The 22110-nt window shown below is 46.4% G+C and overlaps 2 protein-coding genes across 2 annotated transcripts in view; one reads left to right on the forward strand and one right to left on the reverse strand.

The window, feature by feature from the left end:
- The window catches only part of UBE3B (ubiquitin protein ligase E3B), a 50163-nt gene extending 32227 nt beyond the window's left edge, over window positions 1–17936 (reverse strand). The window contains exons 1-13 of the mRNA XM_005612489.4: window positions 17547–17936; window positions 14603–14699; window positions 13115–13296; window positions 12846–12966; window positions 11429–11488; window positions 10923–11027; window positions 9036–9132; window positions 7965–8050; window positions 7004–7086; window positions 3676–3781; window positions 3265–3385; window positions 1857–2034; window positions 98–261 (exon numbers count right to left, since the gene is read on the reverse strand). Of these exons, the coding sequence (XP_005612546.1) occupies window positions 98–261; window positions 1857–2034; window positions 3265–3385; window positions 3676–3781; window positions 7004–7086; window positions 7965–8050; window positions 9036–9132; window positions 10923–11027; window positions 11429–11488; window positions 12846–12966; window positions 13115–13275 (1282 nt within the window). The 5' untranslated portion in view covers window positions 13276–13296; window positions 14603–14699; window positions 17547–17936. The remainder of the gene's footprint in view (window positions 1–97; window positions 262–1856; window positions 2035–3264; window positions 3386–3675; window positions 3782–7003; window positions 7087–7964; window positions 8051–9035; window positions 9133–10922; window positions 11028–11428; window positions 11489–12845; window positions 12967–13114; window positions 13297–14602; window positions 14700–17546) is intronic.
- Window positions 17821–22110, forward strand: part of KCTD10 (potassium channel tetramerization domain containing 10) — a 28595-nt gene continuing 24305 nt past the window's right edge. Inside the window, exon 1 of the mRNA XM_001496871.7 lies at window positions 17821–18065. Coding sequence (XP_001496921.2) covers window positions 18063–18065 — 3 coding nt within the window. The 5' untranslated portion in view covers window positions 17821–18062. The remainder of the gene's footprint in view (window positions 18066–22110) is intronic.

The following is a 22110-nucleotide window of genomic DNA, read 5'->3' on the forward strand; positions in this document are numbered from 1 at the left end:
CACCAAACGAACAGAGGGGGCCAGATGCCCAGGGACGATCAGGAGCTGCACTCCAGCCAAGCAGAGCCATGGGGCCCGGCCTGCTCCAGCCACTCACTCTTCACAGGAAGCACGTTCTGCGGGGAGGCCGGCTGCACATGGGCTGGCTCCTGGCTCTCCAGCAGCTTCTTGCTCAGGATGTCACTGAAGAAGATCCGGATCAGAGGCACCCCCCACAGGAACTGCAGCTGTTTGGTGATCAAGGGCATTGACTCGTTAAGCCTAGGAGAGAGCAGGAGACCAGGTGTGTCAGTTCCACCTGATGGATGGCCGCGGAAAGGCCACTCCGCTCCCTAAGGGGCCTTCCACTTGGAGGGGTAGCTAGGGTCTGCCACTCAATACGGTAAATAAGATAAAAAGAAAAAAAAAATGAGGTCCACAAACTGCCGCTGAGGCCTGGATGTGTAAGGCAGTGACCTCTTTATCTTCTCTGTTGCTCCACCCAGACTTCCTGTGCTGCCAACACCATCACTGCTCTCCCCAGGTCCCCAGGCTCCAAACATCACAGTCATCTCCCAGGCATCTCTATCTGTTCTTCACCCTAATTCCATTCTGTTTACCCCCATCGACAAAAGCCATCTCCTTCACGGCTAGCTTGCAGGCCTGCCCACAAATGTCACTGACTCACTAGCCTCCTGAGCCTCCTCGTCTTCAAGTGCTCCTTTTTCCACTCCACACTGCACCCCAGCATCAGAATCACACCCTGAAATGCGCTCTCATCCCCTCCCTGCTCGAGACCCTATAATGGCTCTCAGCTGTTCTCCAGCATCACAGTGGTAACAGCCACCACCACTGAGTGTGGGCCAGGCCTGCGGCAGGCTCTCACATGCATCACCTCATTCAATGCTTTGAATCAACCCTAGCAGAGGGACTGTGAAAATTACCCCCATATTTCAGATGAGGAAAGCGAGGTGAAGTGACCTGCTCAAGGGCCCTCAGAGAAGAGGAGTGGAGCTCAGGCCAGGCCATTCACCACTGTGCTATCCACCCCACCCTGCTCCCACAACATCCCTCCTGACTCCCCAACACAAACACCCATTCTCTTCAGGCTGGGAAGGCACACTGGGTGGAAGGAGGTCATCCGCCAACAATCAGTCTTTTTAACTGGATGTCACTCAGTTATGAGGAAAAGGGAGGAAATCCAGTGATTTCCCTCCCTGGCCCCGACTTTTCTAGCTCAGGGGTACCTGCCAGGGACCCCAGGCCACAAGCAGATATCTAACAAGAAAGCAGCTGGCCATCACAGCTGCCTCAGCTCCCAAGACCCACTTCATCTCAGCCCAGGGTACACGTTTTTAAATTTGTGAGGAGCCCTACTTAATCCCTACCTTCTAGCCTAGTGTTTTTTAATATTTTTGAGTTCTTAACCAAAAATTTTAAAATTTATATTCCACCTCTTGAAAAGGATCTGGGGTAACTTTCATTCTCTTTGAATCACATGTCTTATTTTAGTTACCTCCAAAATATGGCAATCTAGGCAATCAATAAAAGCAATATTGAAGAAAAAAAGATAATATTGATAAAGTTGCATAATTTACTAAATGAAAAGAACAAAATATAATAGAATAGAATCTCATTTTTGTGAAAAAATTATTGATATTTATAGGCAGGAGAAAGACTGAAAGGATGTTTGCCCAGGTTGTCTTTGGGTACTAGCATTATGGGATGGTTTTTATTTTCTTTTGGTCTTCAGTATATTTTATACAATGAATATATATAACCTCACACTAAGAAACAAAATAACAGAAGCTGGAAGGGAGAAAGCAGGAAGAAGGGTGAGGCAGTGGGAGAGACAGAGCTTTGCCTCCGGGACTCACCCATAGTCCACGGATTGGGAGAACCAGCCCAGGACAGGGTGCCAGTGGGTCAGGTTGGATTTCTTCTGGGACACATACTTCTGACAGTAGCACAGCATCTGGGTGAGCAAACTCACAAACCCGTCTGTCTCCTCCTCTAACACTCGGGGGCTGAGGGAGCCCAAGTGCAGGAGGTTGCCTACAAAGAGACAAGGCTGAGTGCAATGGGCTCAGACGGATACACTTCATCACCTCCCAGCCTGCTCTCTCCCAGTGGCTCACGCAGCCACGTCTACGTGCAGAAAGAAATTCCATGTAGAGGGGCTCCTGCCAGTGCTGGGGCTGCAGTGTGGTGCAGGCTAAGAAATAGGCTGACCCGGCTTCAAATCCTGGCTCTGCCAAGATGAGCTGTGTGACCCTCAACCCACCTCTCAATTCTGTTTCCTCTTCTGTAAGATTAGAATAATGGTCCCCACTCCTGGCATGAGGATCATATGTGATAACATGTAAGATGTCCGGCACACAGAGATATATGATATTAGTTAGTATAACATTTTAATATTGCACTAAGATTTTAAAATCAAGGGTCAACATAAGAATCGACCTTTTGAAAAACATCTGAATGCCCTGGGAAATCACTGTTATTCAGTGTTTACCAAAGTTATTTAATATGCCTTCTGTGAGGACTCTTGCATAAACCCCCTTAACATTTAGCCCCAAGAGGGGGCCAGCCCCATGGCCGAGTGGTTAAGTTCATGTGCTCCACTTCGGCTGCCCAGGGTTTCGCCAGTTCGGATGCTGGGTGCAGACATGGCACCGCTCATCAAGCCATGCTGAGGCGGCGTCCCATATGCCACAACTAGAAGGACCCACAACTAAAAATACACAACTATGCACTGGGGGGCTTTGGGGGGGAAAAGGAAAAATAAAATCTTAAAAAAAAAATTTAGCCCCAAGAATTCTTTTCTACATAAGACAAATTTCTTCTAATTAGGCAATGAGAATTATGTACCTCTGCTGTTTTCAAAGGCTTCTATCCATAAACCCTTTCTTCATCTACAATGAAAACATTGTAAAACAGATGATGCAGCCCTGATCTAAGCCCCACCCAACTGCATGTGCCCTCTCTTCTCTCTGGAGATGAGAATTATCCAGGCAGCTCACCACGTTTTCATTCTTCCTCTGCTGCCTGGAAGCAAGTGTCACACTCACTCACAGTCACTCAACCAGTCTGTCAGGCTGACATATTTCCCACGTGATGTTCAAGTTTACATGTCTATTTTAACTGGCTATCTGACCACATGTCTTTTATTGTAAGCACTTCCAATTGTTACTAAAAACAGCTTGTGCTCTCCAGAAGGGTGAAAACCAAAACACTTGGGCTTTTCCTGACGCCCAAAGTACAATGAAATTCCAGCCAGATACTCACCCATTAGACAAAGCGTATGGCATCCTTCTAAACTTTCACATACGTCACGGCATCGGTCTTCATCTCTTAAAAATGTGATGAATTTACGAAGCATGTCATGAGATTCTAAAACAGTGAGGCGCTGCAAACAATTGCAGACTGTTAAAGCGGAAGCTGACAGGAAGAATCTCCCTCCAGAGCACGAAACTGACCACCTGCAGATCAGCCCCTAGTTGCCAAGTGTGCTACGAATCACCAAGAAGAAAACGAACAAAGATGAGGACCTGCTTCTTTGGGCTACTAACCTGAGGGTGCCTGCAGTGGTTACTGATCTGGAAGAAATATCAGAAGAGGTGGACACGAACAGAGAAAACAGTTTACTTTCTAAGAAGGGCAAAAATGGAATCGGGAGAATGCCCGGAGCCCACTTACCTCAGGGGTCACTGTGCTGAGATGAGTCACGAGAGCAGGCACAGACATGATGTGGATGAGGAATGGCCGAATCAGATTGTCTGAAAATTCTGCAGCAATCACAGGGCTAGACACAGACAGATCACCTTATTCAGAGAGGCCTGCATGTGAAGCTGGAACAAGAGAACAGCCCTACCCATGCCCCAGATCCCCGGACACTATGCTTCTGAGGACTTCTTGGAAAACTAACAGCTGAAAATGGGGCCATCCACCAGGGAACGGCTGAATCAATGACAGTACAGTCATATGATGCAGCTATGAAAAATCAGTTTTGAAGTTTTACTGACATGAGAAAATGCTCATGCTATAATAAACTTTAAAAAAATGCAGAAGAGGAGGGCGGGGGTAGTGACTGGGAGGGAGGAAAAAGGGGCTTCTGGAATGCTGGTACTGCTGTTCTATTTCTCAGCTGGGGTGGTGCTCCACAGACGTGTTCACTACATGATAACCCACCAATAACTCACACTTCAAATCAGCAATTTATTTTAAATATATGTTATGATGTTAAGATTTAAATACATACGCATCCACACATAAATATATACAAATGAAAAAATATATACACAAAATATATTTTAAAATGTTAACAATGTATCTCTGGGTTGTAGAGTGATGAGAAACATTTTCTCTTCCTTATAGTCTTCTATTTTACCCAGGTTTTTTTTACAGTAAGCAGGTATTACTTTTATAATCAGAAAAAGAGATAAACACTAAAATAAGACAATGACCCCTACCTCACACCATATGCAAAAATTAACTCAAAATGGATCACAGACCTAAACGCTAGTTTTATAACTGAAAGTATAAAAGTCTTAGAAGAAAACACAGGAGTAAGTCTTTGTGACCTTGGGTTAGGCGATGATTTTTTAGATATAACACCAAAATCACAATTAAAATTTAAAACTTTTGGGCCTCAAAAGACACCATCAAGAAAGTGAAAAAATGAGCCACAAAATGAGAGGAAATATGCAAATTATGTATCTGATAAGGGACTTTTATTCAAAACATATAAACAACTCATACAACTCAACAATAAAAGACAACTCAATTCAAAAATGAGAAGAATCTAAATAGATATTTCTCCAAAGAAAGATACACAAATGGTTAATAAGCACATAAAGAGAGGGTTGACATCATTAGCCATCAGGGAACTGCAAATCAAAATGACAGTGAGATGACCTCATACCCTTTAAGACGGCTATGATAAAAAGAGAAGAGAAGAGTGGGCAGTGCTGCTGGTGAAGGCTGCCCCAGCAGGTGACTCAGGAAAGGGAGTGGCAGGAAGCTGCTACCAGGAAAACCTGCTTGTGCCTAGGTGAATGGCTCATTCAGTACAACTCTGTGCAGCTCCTCTCAAAGTACGGAACAAAAGTATAACTGTTACTAGAGAGTTCGTTCCACTTCTGTAACTACTTATAGCATAACTGGTTAAATCCTGCTTCTCTGTTACGACATATGCTAGAGACATCTAGAGCTGTGCTGTTTAATACAGCAGCCACTGCCACGTGTGGCTCCTGAGCACTTAGAATGTGGCTAGTCCAAATTCAGATATGCGAGAAGTGTAAAATATACGCCAGTTTTTGAAGACTGAGTATGAAAAGAGATATTAATAAATTACTTAATTTTAATTAAGATAAATAATTTAAAAATATTGATTACATGTAAAAATGATAATACTTTGGATATATAGGTTTAAATAAAATATATCATTAAACTTAATTTCCCCTTTCTTTGGACTTTAATGTGGTTTTCATTCTATTTCTATTGGACAATGCTGCTCCAGACCAGCCTTGTTCAGCAGAACTCTCTGTGATGATGGAAATGTTCCATATTTGTGCAGCCCAATACAGTTGTCACTAGTCACATGTGGTCCCTGAGCACTTGAAATGTGGCTAATGCAAATAAGGAGCTGCATTCTTAATTTTAACAAATTTCTATTTAAATGGCCCCATGTAGTTAGTAGAAAGCACAGTCTAAACCAGAGGTTAGCAAACTACGGCCCACAGGCCAAATTCTGCCCACTGTTTTTGTAAATAAAGTTTTATCAGAACACAGCCATTCTCACTTGTGTATGTATTGTCTACGGCCACCTTGCACTACAATCACAGAGTAGTTTTGACAGAAGCTGCATGGCCCACAGAACCAAAAAAATTTATTAGCTGACCCTTTACAGAAAAAATTTGCCAATCTATGCTCTAGACCATCATTTTCCAAATCAGTGTTCCATGGAAAATGATTCCATGGGATATTAAGAGACATGCTCCACCATCCAAAAACTGGGCGAGGGTATTCCACGTTCAGGTATGTTTGGACCAACATCAGATCAAATGAGTCCAAAGGGTCTTGCTACCGCAGGACGTGCCCGAGCTTTTGCAGAAAGGCGCCCTGTGGATTAGCAGGAGGGGGCAGAGCAGGCAGCTTTACCAAGCCGGTTTGACCTCAACATTCCTCTCTCCCAAGCTGTTATTATCTTGGGGATTAAGACTATCACGTTATCTTATTAATATCTCCTCAAGTTAGTGTTCCTCTTGACAGTTCAAGAATGTTCTGGACCTATTAACAACTGCAGCTTCTTACACTAGGTGGTTATCAGAATTGCAGGTATAATTTCTACAAGGAAATATTTAGCTTCTTATGTACTTTATACTTCCCAACTAAGTGAAGGCAAATATCACATCCTCTCTTGTCCTCCAAATTCTAACATTTTAAACCTGTGTTCACAACACTATGCCCTTAATCCTTTTACCCTGCCCTTTGCTGGGCCTCCTCCAGCTCTGAGGTTTCTTATTTATTTATTTTTGCCGAGGAAGATTCACCCTGAGCTAACAACTGTTGCCCATCTTCCTCTTGTTTTTTTTGTGAGTCACCATCACAGCATGGCCATTAACAGACAAGTGGTGCAGGTCTATGCCCAGGAATCAAACCCAGGCTGCCGAAGTGGACTGTGCTGAACTTAACCACTAGGCCACCAGGGCTGGCCTCAGGTTTCCTTTGTTTTATCAATTAAAAGCTCAAGAGGAAAAGTGATTGTATCCTGGCCCCTGGCAGAACGAAAGCAATTCATTTTGAATAGCTTCCTTCAAATCGTGATGCAAAAACATTTAGGGGTAGAGATGGAAGATTAAGAAAAAGAGCAGTGGCAGACGTGTCACTTTCACCAAGAACACCACTTCTTGTAAATTCTGACAAAGTGGGCAAGCCTACACCTTCGACAAGTAACAAGAGAAAAGCAAGGCAGGAAGAGAAGCCTTCAGAAGCATGACCGCCCCCAGCTCTGACTTCTACTTACCGCAGCGCTAGCGAAAAGGCTGCAGTCAAAGTGCCTTTGGACAGACAAGGCCGGGGTCTCGCCAGGCCACGGGTCAGCAATATCTGAAAAGAACGTGTTAACTGGTCAGGGGACGATGCCAGCTTTACACTCATTTGTGTGTAAAAAAGAAGCATAAACGTGAAATGAGTGTTTCAGATAAACTATGTTGGAATGTTTTTTAAAAATGAAGGGAGAGAAAAGTAATGGGCGTGGAGATTCATTACACTGTTCTCTATTTTAAATACTGTGTTTAAATTTTTTAAATAATAAACAGTTAAAAAAATTAGCAGCCAATAAAAATGCCAGACTTGAAACTTCAGGACACTCTATTATCTTAGAAGCAGTTCAGAGTTATGGTGTCACGTGGAAGCTTCCTCACTGAGAGGACTGTTGATAATGCCACCTTCGGCTGTCACACCACTTCGCAGGTTACTGTGAGGAGAAAATGACACCAGACCAGGAAAGAGCCCCTCTCAGAACCAGGCGGAAGGAAGGGCCATGACGATGCCACCTCCCAAACCCAAGAATCCCAAGTACTTCCACACAGCGATTAGGTTTCTGACAATTCCCTGGAGATATGAACTGGCACAATAAGGTGCAGTGTCAACAGAAGGCTGTGTGAGGAGACAGAGCCGGAGAGAGAATTCCAGACACCAACCAAGAAGGAACCCGAGGGAAGAGGCCCTGAGGCCTCCGCCCCGAGTTTCAATCTCAAGCGACTGGACCATCCCTGCAGGTAACAGAGAAGCACAATCAAGGGATCCCAGGGCCATTACCCTCCCTTCACACACGGCACAGCAACTCAAGGTAGGGGACGGAGGAGAGGACGCCAGGCATTAAACTCCTCCCGTAAAAGGCGCTTCTGTAGGAGGGCCCAGATGTAGAAATCCAAGTTAAGGTATGGAGAATGCGATTACTCTTAGGGGACGGGGTCACAGACCTGCAGCACAGAATAAAATCCACGCTGGTTGAGATGTCCCATTATATTTGCACAGATGTGGTTCAGGGCTGGTCGAAGACTCTCTCCTAAATGAAGAAAAGAGTCTGAGAAAAAAGCCCTCGGCCGTATGGAAACAGTTTACGCGGGCAGAAAATCCTGCTCCGGGCCCAAGGCCGTAAGGAAACGTGGTTTACTCTGGCCTGCCTTCCTCTCCCCTTAGGTCTGGTACCAGAGGACAGGGAGACGTCACCTCTCCGGAATTCTCAAGTGCCACCTCTCAGGTGATGGGTCCTATCGGTTCCCCAGCCAGAAGTCGCGTCCTGGCCTCTGAGCTCCTGGAGCACCTTTTCTACTTCCCTCGGAAGGCCTGGCACTCTTACTCTCTGTGGCTGCCTCCTCTCTCCTAGGAGAGGCTGTGTGGTACTAATCTTATGGGACCACCGTCACGTATGCGGTCCGTCACTGACCGGAACGTCGCTATGTGGTGCATAACTGGATTCAAGTGTGACTTCCTTCAGTCCTGTGAGGAAGGGCAGGCATACAGCAGTTCAGCACCTCAAGCCCTCCCGGGTGGTGACCTTTTCTCTATCTCCAGGGCCCGCACAGCATCGGGCACACAGTGGGCTACTTGCTGAATGGATGAATGGAGGGAATACACAAAACACGTAAGGCTAAGTACGATTTCAGGGGAGGAGGCAGCTTTACAATGCAAATTTTAGGGGTGAAATAGAAGTATTGGCTGCTGACTGAGCCTCCAAATCAAATAAGGCTTAAGTGAATATTATCACTCGAAGGCTAAGGTGCTGTGGGAGTTATGAAACCCGAGATCAGAGGGACCGTGCCTTTACGCATAAACCCCAAGAAGGGAGCGGGTCTAGCACACAATACTCAACATATTTTGGACGCTGTAACGCAGTCTGATGGGAAGCGCCAAGGGCATCTTCATTTGCATGGTCTCAGGGCCTTCCCTGAGGCCTATGGCAGCGAAATGCTTCTGAAAAAGGTGAAAAGGGCCCCAAGTTCTCTATGGAAATGCTACTTAGGAAAGATTTTCTCACAAGTCCCACATACCTTTTCCCCGGAGAATTTTCCACGTTGAAGTGTCTGTGAAGGTGACAAGCATTGTGAGGTACAGCGTGATGAGTCTGGAGTCTTGTAAAATTTCAGGCTGGAAAGCATAAAGAGGGTAAAACTAAGACACACGCCCTCTAGTCCCAGACAAGGGAGCAACCATTTTTCAATTTTTCCGAGTCTGCATTCAGGCTCAAAAAAGTAAGTCAGGATTATAAGTAAGTCTTTATTCTTTTTCTCTTGGGGAATGACCATTTTAGGAGTTAAATGACAGGGATTTCGGCACACTAGTGCTTGACCATGTAATATGAAATACTCTTGGGAAGAGAGAATTGAGTACTCTTGGAAAACAAGATGACCAGGGCTGGCCTGCTGTATGTAGGCATTTACGTACATATGCATGTACGTACGCAGGAGCAACAGAGTAGAAATGCAATGGAACATAATAGGGACTCCAGGCTCAGGCTTCTGGCTTTACCAGTTAACTAGCTGTGTGATGTTGGGCAAATTTCTTAACTTCTCTGTACCTCAGTTTCCTCCTCTGTTGACTAGGGATATTAACACTGCTTTCTCCATAGAGTTGAGAAATAAAGGGATTAATGTATATAAAGCAGTAAGAACAGTGCCTGGCACATAGATAACTCTATGTAATGTTGGCTATTATTATAATCATGATTATAATTCATGCTTGCTGCCAGGTCAAGGCCAAGAGAGCATTCCCAAGAGATTCTCAAGAGAGACGGCTGGGAACGGATCACTGGGGGCTCTGGGGACATTTGCTCCATCGCTCAGCTGCTTCCTGAGTCCTTGCCAAGCCTCTGCCCCTAAACTTCTCCCTCCCTACGTGCAAAGTGGAAATGGCCGCTGTTGGCATCCACTCACACCCCTGCCCACCTTCTCGTAACACAAGGGTGGGCACAGGACCAGGCTGGGCTGGCGGCAGTATCCCATCCTCCTTGTCACCGTGACCAGTTCAGAGTTGACACCAGGATCCCACTGGACTTTTACAAGTCCTCCCAAATTTCTGAACTGGTGGGGGAGACCTCCCTTTTCCCTTTGGTCAAGACAGAGTAAGAATTTGAGGCCAGAACTGCTGGCTACCATGTTTACAGCAGAAGAGGACAAGCTGTTTTCAAAAGGGAGCAGAGATGAGAGAAAGGAACAAGAGGGAGAAGCCAGAACCCTTGGCTCTAGTCACCCACACCTGCCTCTTCCATGACTAAATATTCTCTTTCTGCTTAGCTTATATGTATTACTACCTGCACTCAGGTTGGGTTTCTGCACTTATAACAAGAGGCCTGACTAGTTTAATAAAATAAACTATAAAGTATTCTTTGTATCAAAAGAATGGGAAGGAAAACAACAAATTCCCTGTGGTAAGCACTGACCAATGTTTGAAATATTGTACATGAAAGAAAGGCTCATATTTAATTATTATTATTTTTGGTGAGGAAGAGTGGCCCTGGGCTAATATCTGTTGCCAATCTTCCCTTTTTTTTCCTCCCCAAAGCCCCAGTACACAGTTTTATGTGCAAGCTGTGAGTCATTCTAGTTCTTCTATGTGGGATGCTGCCACAGCATGGCCTGACAAGCGGTACGTAGACCTGCACCGAGGATCCAAACCAGAAAACCCTGGGCTGCCAAAGCGGAACTCATGAACTCAACCACTCGGCCATGCGGCTGGCCCCAAAAAGGCTTATATTGCTAACAGTATCGAACTCCCTCTCTCCTAGGACATGGGCTCTAATTATTCCTTATTAGACTCTCAATTATAGATCCCTAAAGGTACAGCCTATGAGGGAACCATGAGGACTCTGAAAACATATTGTAAAGGCCTCAAGTAGGAAGGCTATACATACAGTTGTGTTTTTTGTTTTTTTTTTTTACCTTGAGCTGCTTAAGAAACTCACAGCAATACCACAGAATGTCTTTGATCTGTTTGATCCACAGGAGGGTGAGATCTTTGGAAAGTGCCAGGGACACATACCACACCTACAAGCAGGAAAAAGAGAAACGTAACAGCAGTTACAGGGATCAAATTACATACGTTCTGGCTACGGCAACGGGACCAATGAGCCAGTCCAGTGCCAGGTAAGGCAGCAGGGATGAGCGGATGAATGAGCAGCAAGCAGGGCTTATTTTAATACTAAACCTAGAGATAAAATAGCCTAGTATAGGAATTTACCATTTTGAGTGAGACGCAAGAGTAAAACACAGCTTCTTGGATAATGAAGAGACCAAGGAAATCAGCGGTACTTTGTTAACGTTTTTGATCCATTACTTATTTGCACATGTGTGTGAATTAACAAAGTCATAACACTCAACAGGAACTTTCAGAGCCAAATAGGCTGACTTGAGAGCTTGTGGGACTTTCCAGCTCCTGTCCCACTTACCTTGGGTTCATTCTCAGCATCCATGCTGCTCAGGATACAGCGACACAACTTCTCAAATCTCTGTAAAGAGGCACAATAGGGGTTAGAAATTCCCACAAGTAATGGAGAAATAGGAAAGAAGCACATGTTTGGTGGGCACCTGGCATGTGCAGACATGACGTCAGATGACTCACACATGTGATCATATTTAATCCCTCCTCACAGATGTGGAAACTGAGCATCAGAAAGGCTAAAGAAAGGTCCTCACAGGGTGGCCCACAGGCTGGGGAAGCCCTACACATGTATTTAGATTGGGGCTCCTTTGGAAAGACAAATCCATCTGGAGAACTGGGCTTGGCTTCCTGCAGACGAGCAGCCATCTCCTACGCTGTGCTCTCCTGTCTGCCATCTTGTAGGCACCACAGATACTGACTTTTGCCTCACAAACCGTCATATCATCACTTTTCCCTTGAAACGCAAAAGGAAGAAAACTGGAAACTGGAAACCATGTTCCACTCTGGCCATAGCAACCCTGGATCCACCCTTCAAAGTGGTGTGGTCCTGGGCGGCTGCCCCACCCCACTAAGCTGCAGTTTCCTCCTCTGCAAGCAGGGGCACCTCACTGTGCCTGCCTGTCCTAATCTATGTGACCGTGTGCTCACGGCCAGCATACTCCTCTCTCTCTTCCTGGGCTACAGGTTCCACGAGGGTGAAGACCTTGTCCATCGTGTTTCCTCCTGGGGCCCCAGTGCCTATAAGAGGGTCTGGCACAACGTGAAGCTTAGCAGTAATGAATGTCTCACCCCTGGGGACACAGAGTCAATGGTATCATCAGTACTCTACAGCTGCTTCCTTGGAATTGTATTTTCTAGGCTGATCATTCTAATTCCAAAGGTACAACCAGCATGTTTTGCATGATTTGCAGGTTCTAAGACATTTCAAATTAGCTGCCAGTTTTTACAAATTAGAAAACTGAGTGGAAAGGTCTCCAGTATCTCCTTAAAAAATCAGAGTACCAGTCCACCACGGTTTGGCCCGAGCAGCAGCAGCGCCCTCTGGATGGGCGTGCCACAGACCCCATCCCTCCCTCTGATGTCCTCACCACCACTGCCTGTCAGTTACCAGTTATGAAGACTTGCATTATGTCTTGTCTCACAAACGGCTTCTTTCACTCATGTGCCTCAGCTGCCTGACTCCTGTAAGCATCCGAGTCCATGTGCTTATAAGAGTCAACATGAAAAGACTCGTGACGATTCCCAGAAGCACTGGACATAATCCCCACAAAACACGCTCCACGAAAACCAAAGGGCAGGATGTGGGAGACAGGACCCATCTCACAGAGGCGTCGTAAGGACTACATGAGTTAATATTCAGAAAATACTTACACAAAGGCCTAGCAGACAGTAAGCACAATGCATGTTTGCCATTATTATTTTACCTCATTATCCTCTTTGATTCTGAACAAGAACAGCAGTTTCCTGGCAATCTTAAAAATACAAAGTGCACTTCTTTTACTGGACCCCGAGTCATCTGCTGTGAAAAACTCATCGATCTCTCTCCTAGGGAGGGAAGGGTAAAAAAGGACATTTTTCATTAGGAGCTCACAGGAGCTGGAAGGTTTTTAAGAAGTGTAAGCGAAAAATGCAATCTCTTCTTGCTATGACTTGAGAGCAAGAGAACAAGTGCTGAGGAGTCCACAGCCCCCACCTGATTTCTCTCCGCAGTCGACGGCGACAGAGAAAACTCCGCACGTGGGCCTGAATGCCTACAGCAGCTCGCTCCCGCTCCTTCTGCACGAGTCTTTCCTCACGAGCCTGACGGGCCCTATCGATGAACCATGCTCTCGAGGTCTGAGAAACGGTGAACATGTTTGCAAACGTGCACAAACCCTGCAAGGAAAATGGCGAGTGGCTGGTGTAGGTCACTATGTGAAAAACATGTACAGAAAGGGGCTCACGAGCAGAGAGTTGGCAGGGACTTGGGTGGCAGCAGAGAGCTACTCAGGGCCCTCCAGCACCTTCCAAAGGGCTAACAGCTCTCCTGGCACAAGTTCCAACTTCCTATCAGCTCCTTTCACGCAACGCACCAAGACCAGCAATGCTTTTCCCTGTATTAAATAATTACATTTCCTTAAGAGAAAGAGCACAGCACCTGGCATCAGGTACAGGCTCTGTAATCGTTAACGAACAAAGCACAAATCGACTTCATCCACAAAGCTCTAATTCAAACCAGGCATCCTCTAAGTCAAAGGATCCAAGATATTTGCATGTTCCGGAACAGTCCACAATACTTGGGACGCCAACACTGAGCAGTCAACTTTCATTCTGCCAAGTAAAGACTTGAGGGGAAATATCAAACATGATTATTTACTGTCCCCATTATTTTGTTTATCCATTCACTCAACAATTATTTACTGGTATCTACTTTGTGCCCAGCACAAAAGAAGCCTTTCATTTGTTTAAAAAGGGCCATGTTAACAGTAAAAACACTAAACATACATGATTCCAGAATGGAATACAATCCACTAAATTGAATACATTTGGTTTTATGTATAACATGTTCTGTCGTCCTTACTGTTCCCATCCTGCCAAGGGCTGATGAAGTCTTTGGAGCAGAACTGCTCCCATCCACTGACTGGTACATTCTGGACAGAGGCTCTAAATCATCCATTACATTTTTATCTAAATCCCCAGCCACTGTCTTTTCCCAAAGGGATGGCTTTGGCGATCAGCCTAGGGCACACAGCACTGGTCCACGGAGGCTCCCATGCTCAGATGACTTCTTTAGATGCTTGATAACTTTGTCATTCTATCCAAAATATCTAATCAGCCCAGCCGACAAAGGCAGTGAAATGAATTATTCAGAAACCCAGACTTCTGGAAATCAATCTCTTTCTCAGGTTGCTTCCCTCAAAGCAGTGCCTACAGGAAAACATCGAGAATAAAAAGCTCAAGCGAGGCTCTTCTCATGTCAGCATATCGAGGGACCTCTGTGGCCCCCTGTCAACGCTGATCCACATCTGTTAAACAACAAGGCTTTTCCAACACATAGGTCTCTCACCAGGACTTCTCAAAACAAATGAGCAGAGCCCTCCTGACCACAGCAGGGAGAAGAAGCAGGCAGGAGAGCAAAAGGGAGCAGCCTTCTGAGTCATTTACTCTGTCGCCCCCCCGTAGGGGACGTCTGCAGACTCACCTGAGGCCCCGCCCGCGACGCAGAAACGCCAGGTAATCATCAGTGATCTCGCACAGGACGCACAGCGGACGGCAGCTTCTCACTTCAGAGGAGGGGTCTTTTCCGGCAGAAGCAGAAGAAAAAAATCCAGATTTAGGGTTAAGTTTTATAAGCAGGGCATCATATATCTTCCTCACCGAGTAAAACTAATAAAAACCGTGCCTGGGGTTTTAAAACAACACCACTGTGTCCTCTTTTGTTAATGCCTGATCTACATGGTAGACATATCTCCCCAGTCCCCACACTTTACAGTGAATAAGTTGAAAATAACTCCAAAGAAGTTGTTAAATTAAAGGTATACACACTTTGTGATGGCAAGCAGGAATAACAGAGGGGATGGAATGTTAAAAAGCCATTGAAAATTATGCTGAACATTTTTAACAATATGGAAAATGTTTATGCCTAAGAAATAAAAGAAGGGCTGGCCATGAACCAGTATGATCCAAATTATATAATGAAAAAGAAAAATGCATGTGTACACACGGAGAGAAAACTGGGAAAAATACACCAAGATGTTAGGAATGGCTGTTTTGAGGCAGTGGAATTGTGGGAAACGCTGCTTCCTCAACTAGTCTGTCTTCTAATCTTTTTTTAAAAATTATTTATTTATTTTTTAATTAATTAAATTTTTTTTTTTGAGGAAGATTAGCCCTGAGCTAACATCTGCTGCCAATCCTCCTCTTTTTGCTGAGAAAGACTGGCCCTGAGCTAACATCCATGCCCATCTTCCTCTACTTTATATGTGGGACGCCTACCACAGCATGGCTTTTGCCAAGCGGTGCCACATCTGCACCCAGGATCCGAACCAGCGAACCCCGGGCCACCGAGAATCAGAACGTGCGCACTTAACCGCTGCGCCACCAGGCTGGCCCCTAGTCTGTCTTCTAAATGTACCATATGCTCTTTCCTCAACATGGAGACAGGCCCTCATTTGGGGGGTGGGGCAGAGAAGAGGGAGCCTCTTCCCTATGGAAAAACAGGTAGCTGCACGCAAACTGTGACTAAGTACATACCATAAGACTATCTCAAGGCTTTCAGTTCTCTGGGGGGGCCTTGAGGATAAGACCCCTCCCTTGAGATTATTATCCTCTCAGCAATGCTATGCGCTGGTTTCCGTTTCCACCATATAACAGTGTGTACTTTGCAGTTGTTCTAATTCTTTCTTATTCACCTCCTCTAACTGCATAGCACCTACTACAGTCCATCAAGCAAAGAAAACACATAATGAAGTACTTACGTACTTACTCTGCTAAGCACCACAGAGAATCAAGGAAAAGGCTGTGTGGAGCAGAAAAAGCCTTGGATCAGACAAAGGTCTGATCCAGACTGGTTGTTTTTAGTTCTGACTCTGCTTCACTTGACCAAGCTACTTATCCCCAGTAGGCCTCAGTTTCCTTATCTGTAAATTGAGGATAATAACAGTACCTACCTCCTAGGGTTGCTAAAAGGATTAAATGAAACATTTACCCTTCTTGTACCTCAACTTAGTCGTCATGACACTGTGATCACGATTAAATAGAAAACTGTTCATAAGGAGTATCTGAAAGCTGACAGCGTATAAGGGAGCCTACTGCCTTGTCCTCAAGAAGCTTACAATCCAGTTAGGGAAACAACAATGACATATGTGGAAGGATTAGGAAACAAGGGGTTGGTGATAACCAAGATCATTTGAAAAGCAAACAAAAACATATTGATTGAGAATCCACTATGTGTCAAATCCCTTCTACATGATCTCATCCAATAGGAACAGCAGCCCTGTGAGATCATTTAATACCCTCCAGAGTCCATGTTAGACCATTAGCAAGGGGCAGAGCCAAGATATTCATACTAAGAGAGAGGACTCAAACTCTTCTCTACTGTTATAATCCCATGAGACCTGCTCAAAATCAGTCTTTCCAGGATGAGTTCTCTCATGGAGAACTACGAAAGAACACCACAGTCCAGAGAGCACTGTCCAGAGAAGAAGCACCATAAATACCAACTGCTGACTGAGCCCAAGAGGATTCTCCCCATTTGGGGGGAACAGCTGGGCAGCCAGGTTTAATGACCACCACCATTTGTTAAGGGCAGATGATGTATCAGACACTGTACTGACATTCAACCGATTTTGTCTTATCAATACTATCAGATCTCAACAGTCTAATTTTTTAAGAACAGGCAATAGCTATCATTTATTGAAGGCTACAGCCTATCTAGTTGTGTGCTATTATCATCAATCCCACCTTCACATGGAGAAAATGAAATCTAGAGAGGGGACGTGACTTGCCTGAGGTCTCTGGGCTCCTTAATTTGAACTCACGTCTAATTGCTAAGCAATTATTGATTTTAAGTGGAACAGACTAGATCCAGGGACTCTTGCACTCACAGAACAGCAAACAAAAGCTGAGAATGCTGGCGACGATAAGTTAGAGCCAAATTACGACCAAGTTTTTCTTTATTGATATCATTAACACCAGCTGCCCTTATTGAGAGCTGAGCGTCAGCCACGGTACTAAAACTTGTATTACACAACACCCTCTGTGAAACGAGCTAATTACTCCATTTTACAGAGGAGGAAACTGAAGCTCAGAGAGGCGAGGGAAGTCACCCCAGATCACACAGCGAGTGGATAGGATTTGAACTCCCGGCATATTTTCTCGGCATTAACAACCACAATAACAAATGTTTTTCACCCAGCATTAGTCCGTTTATAAAGGCCTATCGCCCCAGACATGAAAAGAGGTGGAAAAGGCCACGGAGAGACCCCCTGGAGCCCGAAAGCAAGCAAGCCCCCAGAGCCTGCGCCTCCGACCAAGCGAATCAGGGACCGGGCCCCAGGGCCACCTCCCTCAAAGTCCCCGGCCCCACCACCCGGAGAACTCACGACCCCGTTCCCACTCGCTACCCGCAGGCCGTAGACCTTTACCTGTTCGAGGCCCCCGCGCACGGGGTTGGCGCCACAGCCACCGCAGCCTCAGCCTAATACCCCCAAGCTCTGCCAGACCCGGGGCAGCGGCCGAGGCCCGACCGCCATCTTGCCCCGGGGTGTTCGCTCTGAGAGCTCCGCTGGGCAGCAACTACCCAGTTCCGGGCAACGACAGTTCCGCAGAGCCTCTTCGCCCGGGAAGGAAAACCTCCCTACACCTGTCCTCCTCTCCGGAAACTGAAAAAAGCGGAGCCTTCAGGAGCAGGATAAAGGCCTGACTCAGCCGAGAGGAGATGCACCCCACCCCAGCAGGACAGTTTGGAAGTAAAGCGGCCGACGCCCTGCCGCACAGCGGACCCCTTACGAAGGCGCCCTCTGCGGGGCGGAAGTGGGGAGCCCTGGGCCGACAGCGGAAGTTCCCGCCCCGGCCCCGCCTCCGCCGCCGGCTCGTGCGAGCTGGGTGTTTCCTGCCTCTCTCACTCCGGGCTTCGAGACTCCGGCGTCCTCCGACTTTTCATGGTAAGCAGGGCGGTGGCCGCTGACTGGGGCTTCTGGACGGCCGAGAGAGCGGGGCAGAGGCCGAGTAGAGGGGACAGGGACCCCGAGGAGGGGGTGAGATGAGGGGCTGTCGCCATGGGGGAGAGGCGGTTGGGGGATTGGATGGGGGCGAGGCCGGGGGTGGGGGAAGGGCTTTGGGTGGAGAATTGAGAGGATCCCTGGCTGTTGGGGACCCCGGGAAAGGGCATTTGGGTTTGGGGAGTAGATGTGTGTAGGGGTGAGTAGGGGAGGGCAGTCTCTGAGTCTTGAGAGTTTGTTGGAGGTGGGAATTGGTGATTTGTGGAGAGAACAAAGAGATTCATTGAAGATGGACATTTGTAGGGGGGAATGAGGATTTAGTGGAGGTTGTGAAGGCGAATGGGTAGGTTATGAGAGGGCGAAGTGGGATTCCTCGGGGCGGAGCGTTTGCGGTTTTTGGAAATTGTGGCTGGAGTTTCTGGGTTTCGGAACGTCTGAACACCTGGGCGAGTGGAGTGGCGGAAAGAAAGAGAGCGAACTGGCGGGCGGGTGTGAGTTCGGTGCTTGGAACTCCGCGGAGAGATACCAGGGGCTTGAGGTCAGGGTGCCCTCGCCACGGAGTCCACTGCCTTAACTGGGTACCTATCCAGTCACTTCCGTTGAGGCCCGAAGTGGCCCCACCTAAGGAGCTGGAGATGTTTCACATGCTGTCTCCCAGTTGTGGGAAGGTTTGTGTGCTTGGAATCCTTCAAGGGTCTGTTATCTGAATTAGCTCTTTGTCCGTGGGTGGGAATGATCAAAGTTCGGTCCGTATTCTTCCTTTTACTTGTGTGCCGCCTGTTTCTTCTCTAGAAAGTGCTGTCTTTAAGGAAGATCAGGCGCAAGGATACTGCTGAAGAAAAATTAGTCAACCTGTATTTGACTTGGGTCTGCTCCATTTTGTGCTAATTAAGGGCCACCTGAGGAGAAGGCAGCACAAACCCAGTGGTTCTCAAACTGTGCTCCCCAAACCGGCAGCATCACCTGGGAACTTGTTAGAAGTGGCCAAATTTCTCATCCTGCTCCAACCACTGAATCAGTCTGGGGGTGAGGCCCAGCAATGTTTTAACAAGCCCTGCAAGGGATTAGAGTAACAATTTCTTGATTTGGGCTGTATGATGGAAGGGGCAGGAGAGTGGGAGTCAGAGGATTCTAATAGTACTGTTTCTTAATTTCTTCTCCCAAAAATGTGAGCTTCACGATAACATTTTCCTCACTGGACCATTGAGAGAAATGGGCCAAAAGTTAGTATGCTAAACACAGGAAGAGAAGAGAATTCAGCAAAACACTCGGAAATAGGCAGTAGCTGTCCTATATGTAAGTTTTGGGTGCAAAATAATGGTACAGTTATGTGGCTGGGTGAATTTGGTTGAAATGGACAGCAGACTTTTCTGAGTTGTAGAAATGCCCCCAGTTTGGGGAAGTTTTATAATTCGCCTCAAGGCAGTGACTCTTAGATCTAGCTGGTTAAAGAAACACCTTAGCTTTGTGGCTCTCGCCTCTTGCTGCACGTAACATCACCTGCAGAGCTTTCTAAACTAGTTTGAGCTGCCATGCCCCTCCCCTCCCCAATTTGATTACTTGTGCTGGGGTGAAGTCCAGGCATCAGTGCTTTTGCTTGTTTGTTTTGTTTTCTGAGGAAGATTGGCCCTGAGCTAACATCTGTGCCAGCTGTCCTCTATTTTGCATGTGGGTCGCCACCACAGCATGGCTATGGATGAGTGGTGTAGGTCCATGCCTGGGAACTGAACCCCAGCCATCAAAGTGGAGGGCACTGAAGTTAACCACTAGGCCATGGGGTGGCCCAGGCATCAGTACTTTTTAAGCATGCCCAGGTGATTGTAGTACAGCCGGGGCTGGGCACCTCTGGTCTTGAGGAAAGCTTGAGGGGCAGAAGGGAAACTACACTAAGGACTGGTTGCCAAGTACTTTAACATTCACTCTCTGAGGGTTGTTAGGAAGATTATGGCTTTAACTTCGCTTTACCAGTTAAGAAACTGACACTCGGTTCAACCACTTGTCTGAACAGCACACAGGAAGTGGTGGAACTGGGACTCAGTCCCCGTTGGCCGATCTCTCCATCAAACCTTCCACACGCACATTTCCCCCAACACACACACACACATATGCATGCATGGGAGACAGGTCTGCAGAGATCTGTGTAGAAAACATCTGCAGGTGAGGGATTTGGTGCCTTTTTTCCTGTTGTACTTGCCCAGGTCTCCTTTCGTGTCAACGGTCCCCCTCCAGCTGACTTTTGTTTTTAAGCATGCATACAGTTGCTTCCTGTCTGTGGCTCTGAAGCTGTGAAGTAGGGGCGTGCTTTTGTTTGTGATGCTGTGGTTTGTTTTTATGCCTGGGTGGGAATTCACTGGGCCAATAGAGCAAGAGGTTGGGGAGCTCCTCCAAGACCATGAAGTTAGTTATGGCCTAATTAAGGCATGCAGAACTTTGTAGAGTAGTGGGTTGCAATTTAGGCTGCATATTGGAATTACCTGGGGGAGTTTCCAAAGTTCTGTTGCCCAGGCCACAGCCCCAGAACAATTACATCAAGATTTCCATGGGTAAGACCCAGGCATCAGGATTTTCTTAAGCTCCCCAGGGCATTCCTATGTGCAACCAAGTGGAGGGCCCCTGTTTAGAATCAGCAACAGTATACTCAGGGAAAATGGAAAAGAGAGAAGGCTTGACTTATCCATCTAACTGGAATAAACTTCTTTTCTGATTGAATAGAAACGGTAACCAATACCTTCAGTATCATTACCTCTCTGTTTCTTGTAACCAATTTTGCTCTCTCCTGTGCCAGCTCCCCAACCTCATTAATAACGAAATCAAACCTTTGAAACAAGTTAAAAAGCAGGATCCCAGTAGCGGTGGCCTCTGTAGAGAGGTTTGCTGTGAGAGGCTTGTTGTGTCCTCAGCTCACCGTAACTCAGGCTCAGGGACATGAACACAGCCAGAACGTTTTTTCCAAGGGCCTCTTCTGGTGTTGAGGAGACTGACCTTTGGAGGGGTGGGCTCCTGAGAGGTTCAGAGCTTTCTTTGTCTGTTCTGGAGTCTCAAGCTAGAGCAGGATGGTTTCTGCCTTCATCTCTTAGTGATTCAGTCAGCTGTGCATAGAGCTGGAAATGGGCTCCAAAGAGAAGATAATCTGAGACTTGGTGAACATTCTCAAATAGTCGTAGTTTGAGTGCTTTGTGTCTGAGTATTTGCTCTGAGCCAGGGGCTGTGTTGAGTGCTCTCTGTGGCATCCCTCACAGCAGCCCTGGGAGGCAGGTGTGGCTGTTGTCCCCATTTGATAGATAGGACTTGACTCAGATGACTTGTCCGGACTCCCAGAGCTGGGAAATGGCAAGGCTGGGGACTTCAACTCAGGTCTGACTTCCAAACCCAAGCCCTCAGCCACACGTTGCCTCCCATCTTTTTTCAGAGCTTTTTTGAACTTTCTAAAGAAGGCGAGTAGGGCCCCCCTTCCTCAAGTTATATGTTAGAGCTCTGTATATACCAAGCATGACCCTTGATAAAATCATGGGCTCCAGGCAGGACTTGCCACGTCCTTCATTTACTCCCTTACCAACTCACTTTGGGAAGTGACTGAACTTCTGTGGCTGTGGTATCAGAATCTCCAAAGCGGAAATAACAATAGCCGTCTCCCAGCGCTCTTTGGATTTTAAATAGTCAAATGTGGTGGTAGAAAATAAAACAGTGGGATCTTCTGGGAGGGAGGAGTGGGAAAGGGGCCTGGAGGAGCTTTCTGGAGCAGTGGAAATGTTCTCTATCTTGATTGGAGGTGGGGTTACACAGATGCATATATTGACCAAAACTCATCCAACTCTACATTTAAAATGCACTTTATTGTATGCAGGTTATCTTTCAAAAGGTATTGGAAAGCCAAAAAGCAAACAAAATATACTTTATGACTTTTTTGTCTGTCTGATGGGAGGTGCCTTAAAAAACGTTACACCATTTCCCAAAAACATGTTTATTTTTGTGTACATGTAGATTTGAA

This window comes from Equus caballus, chromosome 8 (genome assembly GCF_041296265.1).
Source record: "Equus caballus isolate H_3958 breed thoroughbred chromosome 8, TB-T2T, whole genome shotgun sequence".
Taxonomy (NCBI): Eukaryota; Metazoa; Chordata; class Mammalia; order Perissodactyla; family Equidae; genus Equus; species Equus caballus.